A 23917-nucleotide genomic window follows, 5' to 3' on the forward strand; every position below is an offset into this window, starting at 1 on the left:
ATTATCCTATTTATTTTATTTCTTCAAGTATGTCTTGGTGCCATCTTCAATTCCCCTTCTCCCTTTTCCTTTTTTTTTTGCATATCATCTTATAGCACTTATTACCACAATCTCTTCCTGTGAATGATTATTCTTATTACTATAATAGTGAATATAATTTTTGAGTTACAAATTATATTTCCCCCACATATTAATATATCTATATATTTATATCTATATCTATATATAATTAGATCTAATTGTTGCCAAAGAAGAAAGTTTGAATTAAAAAAAAAACATTTTTCCCCTTTTCCCTCTCTTTCTTATTCACCTTTTCTTGTTTCTCTTGATCTTTGTGTTTGGATGCCAAACTTTCTATTTAATTCTGGTCTTTTCTTTACAAATACTTGGAAATCCTCTATTTTGTTGAATTCTAGTCTGTTTTGATAGATAGGTGATCCTTGTTGAAGACCCAATTCTCTTGGCTTTCTGAATATCATGTTCCAAGCCTTGAGGTTCTTTAGTGTGGAAGCTCCCAGATCTTGTGTGATCCTGATTGGTGCTTCTTGGTATCTGAATTGTCTCTTTTTGTCTTCTTGTAGAATTTTATCCTCATCCTTAAAGCTCTGGAATTGGCAATTACATTCCTGAGAGTAGTCTTTTGAGGATTTATGTAGAAGGTGTTCTATGAACTCTTTCAATGTCTATTTTGCCCCCTTGTTCATGAATATCAGGGCAGTTTTCTTGGATTATTTCTTATAGTATGATGTTAAGATTTCTATTTTTTCCTGGATTTTCAGGTAGAACAATGATTCTCAAATTCTCTCTCTGTGATCTGGTTTCCTTATCTGTCATCTTTTCAGTGAGATATTATATGTGTTCTTCTATTTTGTCAGTCTTTTGACATTGCTTTATTAATTCTTGCTGTTTTACAAGATCATTGTCTTCCAATTGCCTAATTCTGGATTTTAAAGACTGGTTTTCCTTTTCAGTTTGGTCTATACTGCTTTTCGTGGCCTCCAGCTGTTCCTCCAATTGGGAGTTCTTATCCTTTAAACTCTTATTTTCTCTTTGAACTATTTCCCACTTCTTTTGCCAGATGGATTCCATCTTTTTGATAAGGTCCAATTTAAATTATCCAAGAGTTTGTTGACAAATTTCCATATTTTAGAAAGTTTTGATGCATTTATTTGAATTTCCTCTTCTACTTCCTATGTAGCCTGGGTTTTTTCTCTATAAAAATTTTCCAGGGTCAATTCCTTCTTCTTTTTTTCCTTGGAGGGAAGTTGTTGCTCCTGGGCACAATTTGCCATCACTGTGGAGGCTTTTCCTTCCATTTTTAGTCAGAAATCTGATTGAGATGGTCAGGCTCTCTGTGTATGGAGTTAAGGAGCAAGGATTTTGCCTGAGGCATGCTCTCAAATCTCTGTAGCTTCTGCTGTTTCCTGCCCTTCTCTGTGCTATCTTACCAAGTTTTGGTAGGAGCTTCTTCATCCCCTTATAGTGTGTAAATGCCCAAATCCCATGTACCTTCAATGATGAATCCTACTGTAAAGTCCCTTCATTCAGATGAATTTGTTGTTTGTTTGTTTGTTTTTGACTTTTGAGGTAGTCTATATCAGTCTGTGCTGAGGAGAGGACTAATTTTGCATCTAGATTGCTGTCATGTTTACCCGGAAGTTCTACACCTTAGTCTTAATGAGTTTTGAGGACATATTTTTGTATGTTTACTCATTTGCTTACTCATCTGAGAAATATAGAATTTGTTGAATTCCTAGGATTCAGGGTGACAATGAATATCTGTGCATATCTCTGTTGATGAAGATTGAAAAAATGATGTTTAAAAATTCTAATTGGATTCAAATAGTTAGCCTTCCTGTTTTCCTCATCATTGATTTACTTACCACTTACTTTATTTTGATCCTTGTGCTCATGTCCTTTTGATGTTTTTACATATACAGCTTGATAACTCTTCTCATGTAGTTGCGTATGCTAGGTTTGTTTGATTTTAGTAAGTGAAAACTTCAGTTAATCAGATATTTATGGAATGAAGTGTTCTAATTAGCTTACTTTTCTAGTCACCTATGAATATACCTTGAAAATATTTGTTTTGAATCTTGGTCTTAAACAATTATGAAATAGCTTAATAGAAAGTAGAACATATTCATATGACCAAATTTAATTTTTATATCTAATAATGTCATGAGTTTCTCATTCTATCACATATATACTGATTAAATGGATCTATATAAGCAAAAGAATTAAGATATTAGGAAAATAAGCTTATTCCAGGAAACAAACAAAAATACATAAAAATTCCATGTACTTAATTTCCTTGTGACTCAATTATTTTAAAAATAAAGTAAATATATTAAAAGACTACAATCAATGAAAGGTTTGGTTAAGTTAGGATAGTTGAGTTGGAGATGATTACTTTATAAATTACAAAGTTGAGGAAATATTTCCTGAAGTTTCTTCCTAAGAGCCCACAATTCTTAATGTATTTTTATTAAAATATTAAATCTTTTCAAGTCATTTGTTTGTTGTACTTCTACCAACTACCAAGGTCATATGAAGGAACTTTTAAAAACAACCCATTATATGCCAATCACTTTGTTAGGATCTGAAGATAAAACTGTGCCTCTGTGTTTTCCACATATAACTTCCTAATTCTCACTTCTAGCATTTTCTCATGCTTCGTCATTTGGAATTTCCTTTTGACATCTTTTTAATTTATTTCATGCTTATAATTTAAAATATGGAGTGAATTTATCACCCCAAATAAGAGTGAATGTTCCTGGAACACAAAGTTTGAGTCTTATTTTTTGGAATATTCCTTCCATTTCTCAGTTTAATGCTCTATTCATATAGTAGAATCACAAACTCATAGAGTGTGATAACTAGCAAAAGGTCTTTTGGAGGTCATATGGCAGCCCAGACTCTCATTTTACACATACCCAGTATCACAGAGGTAAATAGGAAGTCATTCAGTAGATTCTTGTTTATTTACTGTTGTTGCATGTTCATGTTGCTTTTGTTCTTCTATCAATCCATCTATACCTTTTAGGAGATCAGATGCTCTCATGCATTCCCACAGAGAGACAGTGAAAACAGTCACGTCAAACCCAGGGTTAGGAAATTCATTTAGGGTAAATTAGACCTCTCATATTTTTACATACTAAAATTATTTACTTTCAATTACATATTTTAGATGCTCATTTAATCTAAAATGAAAATCTAGATTTTGGATTTTTCAAATGTTGTTGAAAAACACAACACATATTTGAATATCTAATAATGTCATGAATTTCTCATTCTATCACATATATACTGATTAAATGGATCTATATAAGCAAAATAATTTTTGCTTCACACACAAAAGTGTTGAAAACCAAACAAAAAGCAAAACAAGCAAACAAATCATTTTATTCCTTTCATTTATCATCTTCCAAATTATACTCTTTATAGCCTGTCAGAGATTTGTCACAGGAAACTAGAGGGGCTAGAGGGAGGATTATATGCATGGTCTGTCTTAATGCTTAGTTGATGAAATACCCAAGTGGACTTTGTGGAGCATGAGTAGACATTCTGCAGTTTGTTCTAGTCCACTAACCATGTGGTAAGGAGAAACTTCTTCAATTAAGTATGTAGCAGGAACTGGGAAAGGGTTGGGGTGGAATATTTAAAAGCTACTAGTCAACTAGAAATTCATCCTTTTTTTCTGATTTTTTTTCCTTCCTGGCTGTGAAACAATAATGTGCAGAAAGAAGTCTTGGGTGCCTCTATCTGAGGCCAACTTGTGACTCATGGATATAGGCCTTGGTTCTTAGATGCTTGTTCTTTTATTTTAGGTGAAGGATATTGGAGAAAGAGAGAAATCTAGGAATTGATCATAGTCCAGATTTTTCAGCCAGATTTTAGCATTAGTATCCTGAGAGTGAGGTACAGCCTTTGGGACCCAGCCTAATGGTAGCTGAGAAGAGAACTCATCCAGAAGTGAACTCACAATTAGATGTAAATTTGATGGGACTAATGATGTGTAGAAGATGTGTTAAGTTTGAGACCACTGTCCTGAGGGATTGAAATGGGTTGGAGGTAAGCTATTGAATAATTCATAGTTATAAAACATTACCGAAGAATGTACATGTTAAAAAAAAAAAGATAGGCCCTTATTTCAGAGCAACTCTTGGAGTCCTTAAAAGAACTGTACAAATTTTGAAAGGCAATCTAACACATTCTCCCCTCCTCATCAGTTTGAGATCTAATTCATTGTCTATACAAAATGTAGCTCATCATCGATATATATAGATATATATATATATATATATGTATATGTATATATATATATTGATTGTATTACCAATGATATATATGTGTGTTTATATATGTGTTTGAGTATACAAAGATATCCATATATATATCTTTATCTATCCAGAAGTTTTGCAAAACAAATCTTTCAGTGCTAGGTAACTGGGAATGTAGAGTCATGCAAAATGAAAAAAATTACATTGATTTCAAGGAGTTTTTTTAGAGCCATTCAAGATGTAGGCTTCCAAAATGGAAAGTGATAATTATTATATAGAAATAATGTGAAAAGATGAGGAATGTAGAATTATCAAATACATTAAGTGGAAATATGCTCCTTGAGCATACTATTTGTTATTTCTTCTTTCCCACTTCAGTGTCTCATATATACTCCTTATATTATTGCTTAAGAAGTTCTTGGTGATTTAAATGAGTAAAATGAATATTAACAGAACCTTTACATAATTAAATTTTTATTCATCCCTTTTCTTTTAATATCACCTTCATTTTCAGATATAGCACCCCCCTCTTCAATATCCATTATAACAACATTTAAAAAACAAATAAGAAAAAAAATGAGCCAAATGAACCCATCAACCAAATATGGCAGTACATGTGACATTTCCTGCCTATGGTCCCCTATTGCTGTAAAGAAAGGAGAGGTATATTTTTTTCATTTTTTTTTCTCTTGGACTAAGCTTAATAATTTTAAGTACATAGATTTCAATTTCAGTTTTTGCTTTTGCTTTCCATTATCATTGTTATATAGTTTTATGTATTGTCTTCCCAGTTTTGCTTATTTGACTCTGAAAGATTTTATAGAAATATTCCCATGGTTATATAAATTCTTTACTTCTTCACATTTATTATTTTATATGGCACAGTAATATTCTATTATGTCTATATGCCACAATTTGTTTAATAATTGTCCAATATATGATTATCTAATTTGTTATTGATTCTTTGCTACCATGAAGTGTTCTGCTCACTATTCTGGTATATATAGGATATTTCTTTCCACCCACAAATATCCTTTCATATAGTTAAAATATCAAAATGTATATTGACCTTCTATTTCTGATTTATTCATACTCCCTTATTTATATAAATCTTTGCATGTTTCCTTATTATGCACATCTTGAGAACAAACTAAAATCAAGGACCCTCCATTGCTTTTTCCAACAGAATTACTTCCCTGTATCAGGGTTAATTTGTCAAGGATCAAAGACCAGAGATTTAATTAGGGTTGGGTGTTTACAGCTTTGGTTCAAGATGCCAAAACTTAAAGGGCACATTCACTCTGTCATTGTGTAGAAACAGTTGAACTTTGTACTTAGTTAACAAGAATAATGATTTAAATAGGAAGCTACCAAATGGTGCCTTCCATTTTCTGGTGATATTTTAATCTTGGTCAGAGAGAGGATTCTTGTCCTTACATGGGCCGCTCTGGTTTACTCCACCATCTGGGCTCTACCCCTTGGAGATCTGAAAGCAGAAGATGCCTTCCACCAGCAGCTGCTTTCCAAGGGAGGTCCTTCCTTGGAAAGCCTCACAAAAAGCTCAGTATGATTCAAAATATATAAGCCAAAATCTTTGATACAATTTTGAATAGCACTGAAATTCATATCTTTCAGAACTAAAATGACTTTTGACTCAATGTATTCTGTGCTGATCAAAGCACATCTAGAGTACTGTGCTCAGTTTGGGCTATCACATTTTAGGATGCACTTTGATAAGCTGAATAAAATCTAAGAGTGCATCTAGAATGACGAATGTCCTCAAGCTCATGCCACATGAGGAAGGGTGTGGTAAGAGATTATAGTTCTTTTAAAAGAGTTGAAAGGCTGCCATATGCGAGAGGAAATAATTTGTTCTATTCATTCCACAAGATAGAATTAAGAAAAATGGGTGGAAGTTACCAAGAGGCAAAAGTCAAATGTTCAGTCTAATGTTAAAATTATATCAAGGAAAAATGATAATTAAAGCAATTTTAAAGTGTAACATACTGCTTCTAGGGTTAATATGTCCCTCATCACTGTATATCTTTAAACAAAAACTACATGATTTGTACTAGTTGGTCATTAAAGTTCCTTTCAACTCAAACATTTTGTGATGTTCTTCTGGAGAATAGGAAGACAGATTCAAAGGGTTTTTGTTGTTGTTGTTGTTTTCTCTCTACTACATGAGAGATTCTACTAGATCTAGGTGACCTAAAAATTGATAACTAACCTCTGTTTTCTTTTCAGGTATGCATAAGTCTATAAATGCATATATATATAGTAATTAGTTAGCTATTATAGGTTCAGCTTATGTGCTATTTTGATAGATTATCCATTTGAACTGAGTTATAAATATTATCTATGTGCTTGATTTTTCTTTATTACTTCTAATGTCAATGATTCTGTGATTTTATAGATGGACATATTCCCTGTAATAACAAAGAATGCATTGTATCCATACTTTCTTTTTATTTTCTATTATTGTCTATATTATCTTACTGACTTTGCACTAAATGGGTTCCCAATGGGTTGGTAGATGTCTTAGGTCTTTCAAAACTCCATATATATCAGTGCAGAAATTAGTTGCCCACCTCTTCACTTTCTCAAATTTCCCTCTGACACTTTTGGGCATAGGCTATGATTTAAAACATGTTGTGGATGTTGTTTAACTTCTATGTCCCTGTATTGACTTTTAGGCTAGGTATATCACTGATTCTTTGGCAACTGTATCATTAATTCTAAAATTTATATCAATGCAATATTACTGGGGAAAATAAATTGAAAGTATAAGCTTCTGATATGTGTAGTAAGTTGTCTGAGTTTAAAAATACTGTGCAAGCTCAATATGGTGGGTCATATTTAAAGTATGTTACCAAGGAAGCTAAGGTTGGTGAATCTCTTTAGCTTAGGAGTTCCAAGTTTAAGTGAATAGTATTTAGGTTTAAGTTTAGGTAAGTGTATTAAGTTTAGGTGTATGGAGTGAACTTGCCAGGTTTCAAGGTAGCCTATTCCTTTAAAAATATATAGGCATTTATATGTATATATATATAATTTTAGAGGCTTTATCCTCATAATAAGACTAAGTATATATTTTTTACTTTTACCTACCCTGCTTCTGTTTCTCCTTTTTGGAACTAGAACAAGTCTAATTCCTCTTACCCATGAGATTCCTTCAAATACTCAGAACAGCTCTTATATCTTCCCTGAATCTTCTCTAGATGCTTATATTTTTTAATTATTTTTTGAAAATTTTATTTAATTAGTTAATTTAGAATATTTTTCCATGGTTAAAAGATTCATGTTCCCCCCCCACCCCCCCAGTAACTGACGTGCAATTCCACTGGTTATTACATGTGGAATTGTAGATGCTTATATTCTTAAACAAATTCTCATGTGTCTCAATATTGTGCTTGCCCTTTCTTGGGCTCTCTTAAGATTATCAATGTCATTCTTGAACTGTTATGCATAAAACAAAACTGAACCATTCTGATGAGGTCTCCTGAAGGTACATATAGCACAGTGGGACTACCACCTCTCTTTCTTCATGGAAACTCAACTCATGATTGCATTAGTTTGCCAAAGTAACACTGTTGACTCAGATGGAGCTTTTAGTTTTAGATTAAAAATTAATATCCAAAATACTCCAAGTATTAGATTTAATAAGATTTATTAAATAATAACGAAGCAAAAAGGAAAATAAAAGACTAGAGAAACAGAGAGAGCTCACCCAGCCACACATGGGGGGAAAAGAGAGAGTGAGGGAGGAGTTATACTGAAGCTTCCTCGATCCAGCGAGAAGCCTCAAAGTAGGAAAATAGAGGAAGGATAGAAGTTTTGTATGCCACGAAGGGGGTGGCGGAGTCAAGTGAGAGATATGAGGTGGCAGGAATGAGTCAGAAATCCAGGCCTTATTAATTATCAAGGAGCCACAGCAGAAACTCCGATCAGTGGACTACTCAGAAGGCTTATACCCGTCCAGTGATCCAGATTTAATACCACACAGGTTGGAGATATGATAGAAAAAAAGAGTGTGCCTCGCTGAAGGCCAGGTCCCAGGTGGGAGAGGTAGATCAGGAAAGGAATCAAAGATGGACCTTGGCCAGAGGCCAAGCTCCAGCAAGGACAGGCATCAGTGAGAGCTGAGATCCAAGTGAGGAAGAGAGAGAGAAGGAGCTTGCTGCGGCCCAGTATTTAATCTCTTTGATATGACACAATACACATGAATGATTATCATTGGTTAATGACAAGGTATAGGTGTGGTTTCTCTTAGCCAGGTGAGCGCAAAGAAACCTGTTTTCCCACCTAACCTGGGGGAATCTGGGGTCAAGGGTCAGAGGTTTTCCTAGCCATGGGCAAGACTGAGCATGCTCAAGACTAAGCATGCTCTCTTCTAAACCACTCTGTACACACTAACTGTTTCCCTTGCCCATAGCCAGGGGTGGACTGCTACATCTCCCCCTTTTTGTTTAACATAACAATAAGTAGTACAATATCAAAATGCAATAACATTATAACATTAACAAATACAAACACTCTGGTGCATAATCATATCCAGATACAGAGATGAAAAACCAAACCAGATTGTAGAACTCAGATATCACAATCAAGTGTGAACATCAGCATAAACTGATTCAGTGATACATCTTAAAAATCCCAAACTGATCTTTCTATCTACATGTCTGCATATCAAAATCAATGTAACAGTCTTAGTAGATACCAAATTATTAAGAAAATAATTTTCACTCTACTGATCCTGGTTTAATGAGGTAGAATTCTATGGCTCACATGACAGGTGCAATAATCAGACATGCCACCTTTCACAGTCTTGACTATCAGAAGTTGTCAGTCTTTTCAACAGTTAGCAAAATACTATCTCTGGAGATGAAGGATAAGTCCTTCTTGTCTCTCATACTGATACTGCATCTTGGGGATCTATTCGTGCTCACTTCCAGATGCCTGCCACATAGGAAACTGGTTGGTAGCTTGATGCCAGGACATCTAGCGACTGAGAGCATCAGTGCGCCATATCTCTGCATTTCCCAACCTCAAACATCCATTTCATATGGAAAATGCATAAGCGTGACTAAGGTTGTCTGGTCCATAACGAAAGATTCATTATGATTCCCCTTACATGCAATCAGACATCACTCTCCAGAATAGTCTTCTGAAAATTAACAAATACAGTCATGTTCTCGTAGCTGAAACAGTAACATACTTGCACCTTTGTAGTTCTGGATCAGAGCATCAACAGTACTTTCCTTGTACTTAAAATTCTGGCAATAATTGTGCAAAAGAAAAATCAAAGTTGAATACTTGAAAATGAATCAAAAGTGTTCTCTCAAATGAAAATACTGATATCTATAAGATTCTTCTCCCCCTTTTTCTTTTATTTGTGTGTTGGGAGACATCCCTTCAAAGAAAAAATCCTCTCTGAACAATTCTGGAGGACCATGTATATAACATATCAAATAATCTGAGAAAATGACCCTGGGAACCTGATCCCAAAATTAATACAAAATTCTAGACTCTTGGCTCACTGATTATGTGGTATCTTTGAAACTGAGCCAATGTGTAATATCAGAACTTACATTCCTGATGATTTCTATTTCCCGATCTAAATAGATCAAAATTTGCCTTGTATATGAACATAATTTTGCACCATTAAAGGCCTTGCAAAACATTAACGCAACAATTATTGTGAAATTTTTAACAAATACCAATATTCCCATACACTTTACATTCTGATTTGTAGCTTAAGTAACCATGATGATGATAATGAAGTAATATTTCAAGTTCTGACTGCATATCTCTTATATCATCCTTATTTAAATCTCTGCTTGTATAAATAAACCCATCAATATGATAACCAAGCATATAACATTACCAATATTTGCAAAATTCATTCTACCAAACCAATGTTTGGTGAAATAGAAGCTTAAATTGTTTTTCATGTAGAAACAATTTCTACAGTTTCTTGTACCTATAGAATTTGACATAGCTTTTTCTTTCCTAGTTGTTAATGTATAATATTCAATGTGCTTTTTCTACAAGCTTATCCGTGCCTGTTGTGTCATGTTTTCAATACATACTCCAAAAAAGTAAAACTTAGATTATACTTTGCCCTTGCTCCATGCATTTGTGTATAATAATTTGTTCCACCTAGGAGAGACAATGACTGTGCGTCCACAGAAATTGTCAAACCCAGAGTCCTCAGTGTGCTCCTGAGGTCTTTCATATACCAGAACATCTTCCAGTATGTGAAAGGGAAGCCAATAGATCCTGAATCCAGCAGCCGTCTGAATTCTGGGACTGTTGGGAGAGAGCAAGAAATTGTTCCTATCAAGATATTACCCATAAAGACAGGGTATCAGGAGTAATGGTTAACAATGGTATTAACACTTAACTACACCTATGGTAGTCAGCACATAATGCCCATCCTGGTATTGTCAGGAACATAATCTTTGCCTGGATGTCAATGATCTTTTACAATAACTCAGGTTCCTGATTAAAGATTTCCTAGTGCATTTTGCCTGATCTTTCATCCTTTCTTGAGAGTAACATCAGTATCATCTGTCCATTAAACATGCCTATGCAGCATTTTCTGCTTAGCACCTCATTTTTCTTGTCAGAGGTATCAGATCTATGCCATGAATGAAAGTTGCCTATCTCCTACTCTTTGGAGAGTCATACCAATGTCTATACCCTTGTTGATAGTGGCATTTCTTACAATACAAGTAGTAGTTTTACAGTGCATACAAAACAAATTCCTTTCGACAGTATCATATACAAAATATAAGGTATACATTAGTAGCTAAACAATTGTAGCTATTTCATCTCAATCCCATAGTAAAGTCTTTGGAGTGTGTGATATATCTGGTGTCTTAAACAGATATGAGTGTGTCTTAGTCCTTCTGAGTTAACATACTTGATGTTGTTCTGGGTACCACATATCAATGGATGTCAGCATGACAAGTGTCCATCAGTAGCCTAAAAGCACATGTCTCTAATAGTGTAATGTCATTGTTCTGGAGTGATATTAGTCACCAGAGAAGTGTCCTTCCAGTGAGCCTGGATTGAGGCTGGCATGTAGATAACTGATGTCAACTGTGTTCGTCTGCTTCTCTTCCTGGTCTGTGTCAGCTGGCATGAAGCATGATGTGGGTGACCAGATGTTTTCATTATCTGTGAACATACAAACAAGACCTCGACCCAACGTTATCATCCCCTTGGGTCCCTTACAGTCTTAATATCCTGATGATATTCAAACTAATTCAGGTATATCATACAATGTAATCTTTATCATTACATTCAATACTGATTATTGCAAAGCTTTAACTTATATTCCTTCTGGGGTAAAAAAGAGATAGATGATTAGTGATATCATATCCACCCTTTTTTCTTATGAAAGTGGAGATGTCACAGTTTAACAAAATTGACTTCTAGATAAGTCTGATTCTAATAAAGACATGTTGTTTGCAAATATAATGTACCCTTCAAGACAATAATCATAATTACATTTTGGATAGCAATAACCTTTTGTGCTGCCAGTGGACAGCATTCATTGTGGTGTCAAAACATTCACAATTGTACCCTTTGATATTTGATCAAATTTGGCTAAAATGGAACAATTCCAATAAAATGATTTTAAGTTACATATTGTACCAATACCATTCAAAATTTTCAGTCATGTGATAAAGTTAGATCTTATAACAAATACCCATATATTCATAGAACAGAATGTCAGTCAGTGACTTAACGATATTCTTCTGCATGTAAATAGTTTTTCATACAAGTACATTTGTGTGGATAGTGTGTTAGACCTGCCTATAGGGCCATGATGTTGCCTTTACATGTGCATGTGCTGATTTTCTGGTGTCCTGTGCCAGACACCTCTGCCATCTATCCTTCTTCTGGGCAGATTTTCTTGCCATCAGATGCTCTTGGTCATCTTCCATGGACTTCACATATCTGAGAAAATAGACAAAAAATCTCTACCCCAAATGAAAGCCTAATTGGGTCTTAGAAAGTTAGAAAGTGACAGAACATATATACCTTCAGTTTTTGAACCTTGGGGCTCATAAATTCCTTTGAGCTCTATTTACCATAGCTTGCATTTAAGCCATGAGCTATCCAATTCAGCCCATGCATTGCTGTTAACGGCACTGCTATTCCAAGCTGTTTGGAATAGACAATTGTGCACAATTTTTCACAAGATATGTAACTACTTTGCTCACTTCTTCATTTGAGCTTGAACCCACAAACCAGGAGAGTAAGTACCTCCTATCATTTCTCACAGTTCAAACTTTATGTCAGGAGCATGTTGAAATGCATCCTTTGCTCCAAAATATGCAGTAGATATCTATCAGGGGTGAAATTAATCCACAACAGTTTGCATTGATAAGCAATATCCCATGCTTGTACAGGACATAGATGTAGAATAGATTTGGCCCTCTGCTAGAGCAGAGAATGCTAGCAGGTGTCTGTTCAAAAGAATCAGATTCATAGCTATTTGTGTGTGCCTTTGCAAACCCATAATCATAAAACCATCATACCATAAATCACATATGACTTCACCCACGTGTGCTGTGATCTTAAGCATTTGTCTGTCTGCACACAATTTTTGCTTTTTGAAAAAATTCACATTGTGCAATTATTAAAATTATAGTATTGTCTTATGCTGTAAAAGTATGCACAGCATTATCAAACAGTTGCACAGGAGTTGTTATTTCTGAACTATTGCAGTTAACTTCATAACTGAAAATATCTTGATACTGTGACTAGGATTATTACCTTCATCTGCCAATTCTGCAAACCTTCACTGCAAAAATAGATCATATTGTGTAAGTAACATTTGAATTTGCATTATTAGCATAGGTCTCATTTCAATATCATGATCAGCTTCCATATCTGTAATTTGAGTAAATGGCAGTATTGCCCCTTTCAAATCATTAATAAATCACTGTACTGAATAACAAATTACTTGATAACTTTAGTAATTAACCACTGGTAAACAGATTGAATCCTTCCAACCATGCTTTCACTCTGCTGAGCATGTGTCTTAATTTTCATAGTTGAAGCTATTCTAGTTATAAATCATTTGCTTTCTGGATACAGGTACATTAATATGCCTCATAAAAAGTTTCTGAACTGCATACAGGTTGTTTGAATAATCTCTGGCCAATATTTATCTTGTTGTCCTTATGTCCTGCTTAGGAAATTGTTAATAATTCCTCCATAGTTAAAATTAGAAAGCATTAGAAATTCCTTTAAATCATATTCCAATTCATGCTTGTCATATCTTAGTAATCAATTTTCCTTCTAGCCAATTACAGCATTAGTGATAAAAACTTGCTGGGATGCTGCCTTCCATGTGGCTCCAGGGAAGCCACGTGGCTGAGAGAGAGAAAAAAAAATTCATGCAGCTTCAGATCTAAGCTCAAACCTTAAAATTCCTGTGTGCACCTTAATTACCTCATGATTTATACCACAATTCCATTGCAGATAAAACATTTCTAGTCCTGATATTCTGTGGCATATGACAAAAGTCAGAGAAAGATTTTTAATTTTCTTTAACTTTCTCTATCATGAAATATAAGCAGACATTCCTTTACAATTTTGCCTCGTCCAACCCAAATCAGAAAGATTTGAGTTTAAAATTCACTTTACCCTCTTTAAGTCAGGTTTTTCCTTCAACAAAAGCCTGCCTTTACCTGGCCGGACCTCAAACAAAGGATTTCCTAGGACCCTTTTCAAATGCTAAAGTTGTGGCAGGGTTAGCTGCTAAGAAAAGCAGTTTGCCCTGCCTTGGACTACAGAATCACAAAATATCTTTTCAAACTAGGCTTTTTTTTAAAGTAACTCAGGATTATTACCTTGATGTATTAATTTTGCTGAGACCTGTGGTTTTATTAGCAAAAGTTTTTAGAAATTATCTCTGTTGCCAAGTGATTCTGATACTAAAAGTGCCATGCTTTGTTTGAGTCAAAGCAACCACTTCCTGCTAAGCCTTTCAAATTCATGAGTCAGACAAGTTCTGAAGAGGCACAGGAATTTTCTTGTGAAGATTAGCTTGCTCCCTGCAGAACTTTTGAAATAAACAATGTTTAAGTAAAAAACTCCTTTGCAATAAACTTATATTTGCAGTAGCTTCTGCCTTGCTATGTTTATTTTTCCCTAGCCTTTCACATTTTGGCTAAAATAATTTAACATACTGCTCATTTGCATCTGTTTAGAAGCCTGAGTCTTCGAGCCTTTGTCTTAGAACCTGGTAACTTTGAATTTGCACTTTCCTAATGAAATCTTAACTCCTGCTTTTTCTTTTCCTATCTGTTCTGTTTGAAATGCACTATGCCAAGGTAATTGTGATAGAATTACACTTTGTGGTGAACTGCCTGTTTTAGATAGAGGAGATTTCCCAAGTTACAGAAATCATGTCAGTGAGAGGTTGGGGGTGGGGTTACAGCCTTCACCGCTTCAGAAGTCCTTTGCTAAAGTCAGATCCAGCCGGAGCTACCAAATTCTGTGGTGCGGTTTCGCTGGGTTGAAATTTTCCTACCCCTCCCCCACCTCAGACTTAGCCTCAGGTTAGCAAGCCTGTAGTATTGTATTTGTTTCAAAGGAGAGGAAATCTCTGAGCTTTTAAATTGGTATCTCCTTGGCCAGCTCCTGCCTCTTCCTGCTTTGTGCTGAAGCCTGAGGCTTTGTTTCCTGCGTTTGTGAAATTGCTTTCTCCCCAGAACTAGAAGTTTGGAAAGGTAGAACTCTAAAAATCACACTCCGACCGACCATGTGTTCAATAGTTTGCCTGCCTCAGTTTCCCTCATCCTGATATTTTTCCAATCTTTGTCTCAGGTAGTTTTCGCTTTTGAGACCTTACTTCCTCCCCTGTCAATCAACGACATTAAGAGTCAAACAGGTTTCAGAGGAACCAATCACTCCACCCCCAGCAGAGGAAGACTTACCGTCTTCGGCCAAAAAGACCGGTAAATTTCCTTGGACTCCGTCACCACTAAGCCTTCTTTTGTTCTTTCCTCCCTCTCATGAGGGGATGCGTCCTGCCCCAGCTGTGTTAAATAAAGGGTTGAAACCCACGAGGGTGCCAGAATGAAGCTTCCTCGATCCAGTGAGAAGCCTCAAAGTAGGAAGATAGAGGAAGGATAGAAGTTCTGTATGCCGCGAAGGGGGTGGCGGAGTCAAGTTAGACATGAGGTGGCAGGAATGAGTCAGAAATCCAGGCCTTATTAATTATCAAGGAGCCACAGCAGAAACTCCGATCAGTGGACTACTCAGAAGACTTATACCCGTCCAGTGATCCAGATTTAATACCACACAGGTTGGAGATATGATAGAAAAAAGAGAGTGCCTGGCTGAAGGCCAGGTCCCATGTGGGAGAGGTAGATCAGGAAAGGAATCAAAGATGGACCTTGGCCAGAGGCCAACCTCCAGCAAGGACAGGCATCAGTGAGAGCTGAGATCCAAGTGAGGAAGAGAGAGCGAAGGAGTTTTCTGCGGCCCAGTATTTAATCTCTTTGGTATGACACAATACACAGGGATGATTATCATTGGTTAATGACAAGGTATAGGTGTGGTTTCTCTTAGCCAGGTGAGCACAAAGAAACCTGTTTTCCCGCCTAACCTGGGGGAATCTGGGGTCAAGGGTCAGAGGTTTTCCTAGCCATGGGCAAGACTGAGCATGCTCAAGACTAAGCATGCTCTCTTCTAAGCCACTCTGTACACACTAACTGTTTCCCTTGCCCATAGCCAGGGGTGGACTGCTACATACACATAGCTTAAAAACAATAACTTAATGTTGTTAATGTGAACAAAGGGAAAATGATTCTTTGGATAAGAAAAGAATTCTGGGACATGGAGTCCAAAGATTCAAGATTTTCTAATTAGACATAGTCCACTAAGAATCTCAAATTGTTTTCAGAATAATTTTCATCAGATGATGTTTCTCTCATTTTGGACATGTGGAGTTCATTTATTATAGCCAAGAGAGTAGGCTTTACATTTTCCTTATAAAATTTCATCTTATTAGATTCAATCCTATGCTTTAGTTTGTCAAGATCTTTTGTGGACTTTGTTTATATAACCACTGTGTTAACTATCACTCCTAGATTCAGGTCATCAGATTTTTGATGAGACTGTGAGGCTCAGCCCAAAAATATTCAACTGTCCATTTTTGAAAATATTTCATTTGGGTGATAGAACTGGCTCTTAAGTCTGAAGAAATATATATTTGTCAGGTTCCAGTTCCTTCAACAGTTTATAGTGACAGAAAAATAGGCAGTCAGACTGTTGAACATAATATTAAGCAAAGGATATAATTATACAATTTATTAAATTTTTTCTACCTGAATTTTAGTTGGCTTTAAAAAAATAAATAATAAAAAATGTGGACAGAGTATTGCTCAATGTCTATATATAAGTGCTTTTGTAATAAGCTCCAGCCTTGAAAGTTCCTACCAAACTTAAAAGTTATTGAATAGAGTATCAGCCTTATTATAATCAATAAAACTCATCAAGCTGTTACTTTTAGATTGATGAATGTTTTACCACAGTAATTTTTAAAGATTATTGATCAAACTGTGCAGGAATTGGAGTTTGCATCAGTGGAGGGAGTTCATATATATATATATATATGTATATATATATATATATATATACATATATATATATATATATATATATGTACATAGAGGCAATGAAATAGACAGAGCACTGGACATGGAGTCATGAACATAAAGACTTGAGATCCCTTGCTAGGTATTTGACGTTGGGCAAGTCACTTAAACTCTGTCTTAATATTTTCATCTGTAAAAAGAGATGATAATAAAATTTACCTTCCTAAATTATGAGAATAAAATGGGATATTTATAAAACCCTTTGAAATCCTTAAAGGGTCATGTAAATAATATTATTTTTGTAATAATAGTAATACTACCAGCATCAATAGCCATAGCAGTGATAGCAGCAGTAGTTGTAGTTTTAAAAATCATAGTTATAAAGTGCCTAATACTGTGCCAAGAACTGGGGAAACAGAAAAAAAAAAGAAAAATAGTCCCTTCCCTAAAGAATTTTACACTCTAATAGGAAATATGACCTGTAAATAACTATTTTCTAACAATATAAGGACAAGATTAATTAGACATGGTCTCATAAGAAAATAGTGACCAAATCACAAGTACTTGAAGTAATGAAATAGAATATTATCTGCTTAGAAGTTTCTGTTGGCCCAGGGATGAATGTGAGAAATGTTATCCATGCATTTAAACTTGACTATAAGTTATTTTTATCATTCAGAGAATCATTGAATCTTTTGATCTGAATGGAAAGAAAACTTAGAGTTCACATATTCCATCCAGTAAAATATTGTCCATCCTTTTATTTCTAGTGACAGTGAACATGTGACAAGGCAACCCATGCTTTGCATAATATTTTATACTCTTATGATAAGATTATGTTTCATTTAACCATATAGTTATAATATAGCTATAGTACATTTGTTTGTCATCTCCTTTAGTTGGTTAGAGGTTTTATGGAGATACATAATAGGATTTATCATTGCAAGGAATCTCAGAGTTTAACTAGTCTAACATTTATTTCACAAGCGAGGGAAAAAGCCTGAGAGAATGAAGTCACTTGCCCAAGGCCATTCAGGGACAGGTAGAGTTCTGATATTAATTCAGATGCTAGAAGCAAACAACCTGGAATTTAGAGGAACAATCAAGTAGTCTTACACTTTTTATGTTGACTATCTCTTATCTTACCTTTGTAGTTTTCTTAGTGTCTAAAATGATTTTTATTGATTTTAGGCACTTAAATCATTGAATGATTTGCTGAATCATTATTATATAAATAAATAATATAATTTCTGATCAGTTCTGATTAATTCAATTGCTAAACAATGTTCCTATGAACATATGCCATTAATTCTTACATTAGTTTTCATTTTAAACACTAACTGCTGGCAAGAGCAGTTTATGGGTAATTTGTGTTAATGTAGTTGAAATAATGCTTTTTTCTTATATAAACTACTGACATGTCACATGTATACAATAGATGTGTTTTGCTTTCTGGATGATTCTAAATTATGGTCAAATGAGCATAGTTTTAGGCCTAGAAGAGGCCTCAAAAACCATCTAATTCAAACTCATCATTTTATAGAATGGGGTAATAAGATCTAATAAGTTTAAGTTATTCGTCCTTTGCTTAGGTACTGACAGAAGTGGAATTTGAATCGGGTCTATAGCTCCAAATTCATTTGATCTTTCTAATGTACATACTATTTACATTGCTTATTTTAAATCTCTTCTTCGGTCCTGTGTATTGGGTTGTTGGTCTTGTAGTGAAAACTGCCTGGATTAAGTTACTTACTAGTGGGATGACCCTGGGCATGTCAGTTAACTTCTCTGAATGCCAGTTTTCTTATCTATAAAGTTAGTGTTAGATTTGATGACTTCTAATTTCCCCTTTAGGTTTAAATTTTTGAAAGAAAAATTCATCTCTTTGTTCCATGATTATACATTCTGCTTGGATCCTGCCTTACATGAACCTTATATGTCCTTCTGGGTAATTTTTCATTTGGGATAAGAACAAACAAAAAAGAACCAAAACAATTGGAATGCTTCATTCATACTTAGTCTTCATGTCTTTTTTTTTTGTCCTTTAAAAATTTTATTATAAACCTAATCAAAGACATTTTTAATTCACAAATGAAAAAGATGAATATGGCATGACAAATTTGTTATGTACAGTTTATCTCTCAAAATGCATATTAAATTTATCATGGTAGAAACAAAATTGTTCTGTTCATGTTTCCTTCCAGACTCGTTTTTCTTTGTATTTTTATAATATCAACCCATTCTCCTTTCTTTTCCTTTTTAAAAAATTGTTTCTGTTTCTTCTTCCAGTATTGTTTCTTCTTGACCACCATCTTATTTAACTGCTTTGGAATATTCCATAATCTTTGATCATCACAATACCCTGAATCTTAGCACTTTAGAATTTGGAATGGAGCTTGCTGGCCATCTAACCCAACAATATTTGAAATAAAATAGTCAACCATAGTCAATCAACAAACACTTATCAGGGTAGCTAGATGGTTCAGTGGATAAGAGAGCCAGGCTTGAAGACAAAAAAAATTGGGTTCAAATGTGGCCTCAAATATTTTCTAGCTATGTGACCCTGGGCAAGTCACTTAACCTTAGTTGCCTAGCCCTCACACACCTTCTGCCTTGGAATTGATAATATCAATTCTAAAACAGAAAGTTAGGATTTAAGAAATGAACATTTGTTAAAAGTTCCTATTATGTGCTATGCATATACTAGGTACAGGAAATAGTGTAGAGCCTTATGCTAAACAAATGGTTATCCAGATCTTCCATGATGACTTTTTATTAGCAGAGTTTTCATAGCTCTCATTATTAGGATTATTTCCCTTGACATCAAATAATACCTTGTGTTTTTGTACCTTCTACCCATTAGTCCAGAGACAGACTGGCCTGGGCTTTCAACCAATAGCTGACAGTTAAATTTCCAGGGTAAGCACTTATACCTTAAATTGTCAAAATGCTCCAAACCATGCTTTTGATTTGTTGTTTTGTTGATTATTTCAGACTTAAGAAAGTGATGGGGAAAAAGGTTAATAACATAGATCAGATTTTAAAATGTTTCCCTCTCCCCCAAAGCTGGTTGTTCAAACATTATTACAACCCTATATTGCTCCTAGTTTCTTTCTCTGCTTTCTGGAGACAAGAACTTATTTGTCTAATCCCTTTTCTACATGTTGTTTGGTCATTTTTCAGTCATGTCAGACTCTTTCTGATACCATTTGGGTTTGTTTGTTTTTTTAAACAAAGATGGATATTGTAGTGGTTTGCCATTTCCTTCTCCAACTCATTTGACTGATGAGGAAACTGAGGCTAACAGAGTTAATTGACTTGTGTGGGATTACACAGCTCATAAGCATCTGAGGCTGGATTTGAACTTGGGAAGACAGGTCTACCTAACTCCAGCCCCAGTGCTCTATCTAGTGCATCACCCAGCTGTGCTCCTTTTTCTACATGAGAGCCCTTCAGAAACCTGAGAGTATCTGTCATCTCCCACCTGTCTTCACGTTTGTAGACTCACATACCGCCAGTCCTTCAACTAATCCCTAGATGCAGCATTTCTGCATTTTCTTTTTACATTTCATTGTTTACCATAAGAATGAGTTTTGATAAGGTTATAGGAACAATCATCACTGTGGATTGTGTAATAAGATAATATTACATGTTGTCAGCCCTGAATGAATTGGACATATACAAATAATGAAACATACTGAAGCAACAAGCACAACCTGATCCATGATAGAACAATACCACATTGTTTATCTGGCTTCACTTCATCTTGATTTTGTAGGGAAGGGAGGGAAGAAGAGAGGGAGTTTCTTCTTCCTGCTCCTTCTTGAGTATTGAGTGTTTCTACATTCATGAAGGCTTCTGCCTTCCATGAAGGCTTTTCTTCAGTGTTCCCTAATACTCAGGTCTTGTTAAGTTCTTAAAAGCTAAACCAGCAAGGCACAAATTTGGGCAGGTTCTCTCAAGCTAGAAAGGGTTCTAGTAGGGACTTCTTCATGGACAAGGAGTATATTGTATGAGGGTTATCAATGGATAAGACAAGAGATACTCAGTGCCAGAGAGGTTTGTTATTAGATATTGATTTCTTTTTTTCACAGCAATTTATGAAGACCATCAAGGTATTGGGGGTAGGTGGGATGTAGAAAGTAGAGGTCACAATGTGGCTTAAAGGAAGGATCTCCCATTTGTCCAATGAAATCATGGTACCTTTGAAGTAAATTTGCTCATTCCATGAAACTGAAGTTGATCAAACTTTTTCAGCTATCCCAGCATCAAAACTTAAGTTAAGAAAGAGTGGATCTCCTCTTACAAATGTCCAATGGTTTCTTGGTTCCTTCCTACCAAAATGTCCTCTCCTGCCTACTCTTTATGTCTCTAGAGAGAGGAAAAGAAGGAAGGCTTAGAGAGGAACACACTCCAGAATTTCATTCAAGGCCATTGCTGGGGAATTCCCAGGTGATGGGTTGGTAGCTACCTTACACCTCAGATTTGCCATTTTCTAACTGGGCCTTTGAGGAGACTTTGGAGTTTCTTTCCCAGCCTTGTCGTATCCGTGTAAGTGGCCGATCGAAGCACGGCATTATCAGGATGAACTTCAAGACCAGCACCGTACAAGGAATGATGAGACTTAGTATATAGACTGAAGGGAGGTACCACCTGAGAATTGAAGGGCTGAGAAATCTGTTTCCACCATAAACGAGGGTATGTGCTGTACACAGGACCAATGTCAAGTATCCAAGTTTGGACTGGACAAATCGAAACTCCCTCCAGTTGACCATGTTGCTGACCGATGGCAAGGAAGTGATTCCCAAAAGGACAAATAAGAAAAATCCCAAAATGCCAAGGGCTAGGTAAGAGTCACTGATCCAGCCAGAGGTTGTGTTAAAAGGTTCAGTTTTATTGGCTTTTATCTGGTCAATGACTCTCTTGTTCAACTTCCATCTCACGTATTGGCGGATGGGTATCACCAACGTGTACAGGACATGGAGGAAGGCAAAGGCCAATGCCACAAGTCCAAGTTGTTTTCTGCAAAGCATCCAGTGGTCAAGCCATTTTGGAAAGCGGCTATATTTGGTACCTCGGTACAATTGCAAAATGGCAGCAATGATCCCAGGGAGGTAAACCAGGGCAAGAAGATTGAGAGCCATCCCTGGGAAGATACGATTTGGAATAGAAATGGCCAAGAGAAATGAAAAGTCTTTCTTTTCATTAATGTAGGGATAGATGATCTCTCTTATCACACAGTAAACAAAATAGAAAATACATAAGGCAGCAGAGAGGTATAGAGGAAATTTCCACATTGGAAAGAGCTGCAGGGGGTAGTTTTCAATCTCTCTGGCTACCATGAGAGTTCCTTGATCCACCGGAGTAAGCCCAAGTGTACAGCCAATATCCATCACCCTCTGCTTAGATTCTTTGTCATTTCCACAGACAAATACCTGCCTGCTTGCATCCAGGGTGCCTGACTGGAGAGCCCAGGCTGAGACTGTGTTAAATGCTTTCACAATTTTGGCTCTTGGCACCATTTGAGCGAGATATTCTGCATTGGATTCAGGATACTGATTAATTTTAAGGTTGTTGCTGACGTCCACCAATATTTTTCCTTGTAGTTCCTCAGCTAATTCTGTAAGAAAATCATAATGTTCTCGGTGGATTGCCATGATGATCACGTCGGACTTCTGGGCAGCTTCTGCATAGCTCAAGACGTTTATTCCTTTGGGGAGCAGACCGGACATCTCAGGGTTTCGACTGCCAAAGACCACAGAGTAGCCACATTGGAACATCTTATTGCCAATTGACCTTCCAAAGTCTCCCGTTCCAAACACACACACTGTATCTTGGTTGGGTGGAAAGTTCATGTTCATGGCAAGAGATTTCTCATTGGAAGAGTTTTCCTCCATAACTGTGAGAGGAGCCCGGCTTCCAAGTTTGTAACTTTGTTGCAGGCAGCTCCCTCTGTTGCTGCTGCCGCCGCCGCCGCCGCTGCTGCTGCTGGCAGCTGTCGGAAGCAGCTCGAGGTGGGAAGGGTTTGCTCCTCAGTCAGTCTTCATGTCTTTTGAGGCAAGAGAGCCAATAGTATAAACTCATATATCCAAGATAGTTGCATGGATCAGAATTTACCCTAAATTTTTCTGTCTTTTTTTTCTGTAGTTTTCTGTTTCCCCCGCATTTCTTTCTTTCTTTTTTCTTCCTTTTTCTTCCTTCCTGCTTTCCTTCCTCCCTTTCTTTCTTTTTCTTTCCTTCCTTCTTTCCTTACTCCTCCCTCCCCCTCTCTCTCTCACACACAACCCCCCCCCCCCCAGTTGCAGCCAGAGGGGAAAGGAAGGGGATGTTCTGTTCCTCTGATGACAGTCATTTCTATAGGATGTCAATCAAAGTGAGTTAGTAGAGTTGTCAGTACTCACATTAATATTGAAAAAGCATTAAGCTTTACAAAACAATAAAGATAGGCTTGAGAGGCACCAGCAACTCATTGATTTTAATCTGAATCAGATTAAATATTTATTTGAAAGGCTAAAATAAAGCATCCTTTAAAAAAAGCCAAGAGCTCTTGCTTTCACATCATTCCAGTGAGGGAGCAGGAAGGGGAAGAAACTGCTACTGTTCTCCTTGAATACTGCCTTAATGTTGGTGATTTGCAAATAAGAAGTATTTATTGTTTGATTTTTGCCTTCTTTGCAGCCTAAGTTTGGCAGAAACCCTGCAGCATTCTCTCTAGGAAGACTGTGTAAATGTATGCTTGGGGGGTCTTGTTGGGGAGGAGAGTGGAAAGAAAGACATTTCAACTGTCTGCTAGATATACCTATCAAATTATTCATTTCTCAAACTGCTTAAGGTTATTTAAATTCATAGCTTTTCAAACTACTGACAAGGTTTGCACACTGTGAAGAAAATGAATATTGTTAAGGGTTAAATGGACAGTTTCACACTTTAAATGCATTATAAATTCACCCCAGGCATTTTTCTACTGATTTTTCTCTCTATTATTTTATTTTGCAATCAGGGATTCTA

The 23917-nt window shown here is 35.9% G+C and overlaps 1 protein-coding gene across 1 annotated transcript; it reads right to left on the reverse strand.

The window, feature by feature from the left end:
* Nucleotides 1-18938: 18938 nt before the first annotated feature.
* Nucleotides 18939-22931, reverse strand: LOC100022112 (metalloreductase STEAP4-like). The gene has a single exon (XM_016423830.2). It carries the CDS (start codon nt 22804-22806, stop codon nt 21382-21384), a length of 1425 nt encoding a protein of 474 aa, XP_016279316.2. The 5' UTR covers nt 22807-22931; the 3' UTR covers nt 18939-21381.
* Nucleotides 22932-23917: the final 986 nt, after the last annotated feature.

Source organism: Monodelphis domestica, chromosome 7 (genome assembly GCF_027887165.1).
Source record: "Monodelphis domestica isolate mMonDom1 chromosome 7, mMonDom1.pri, whole genome shotgun sequence".
NCBI lineage: Eukaryota > Metazoa > Chordata > Mammalia > Didelphimorphia > Didelphidae > Monodelphis > Monodelphis domestica.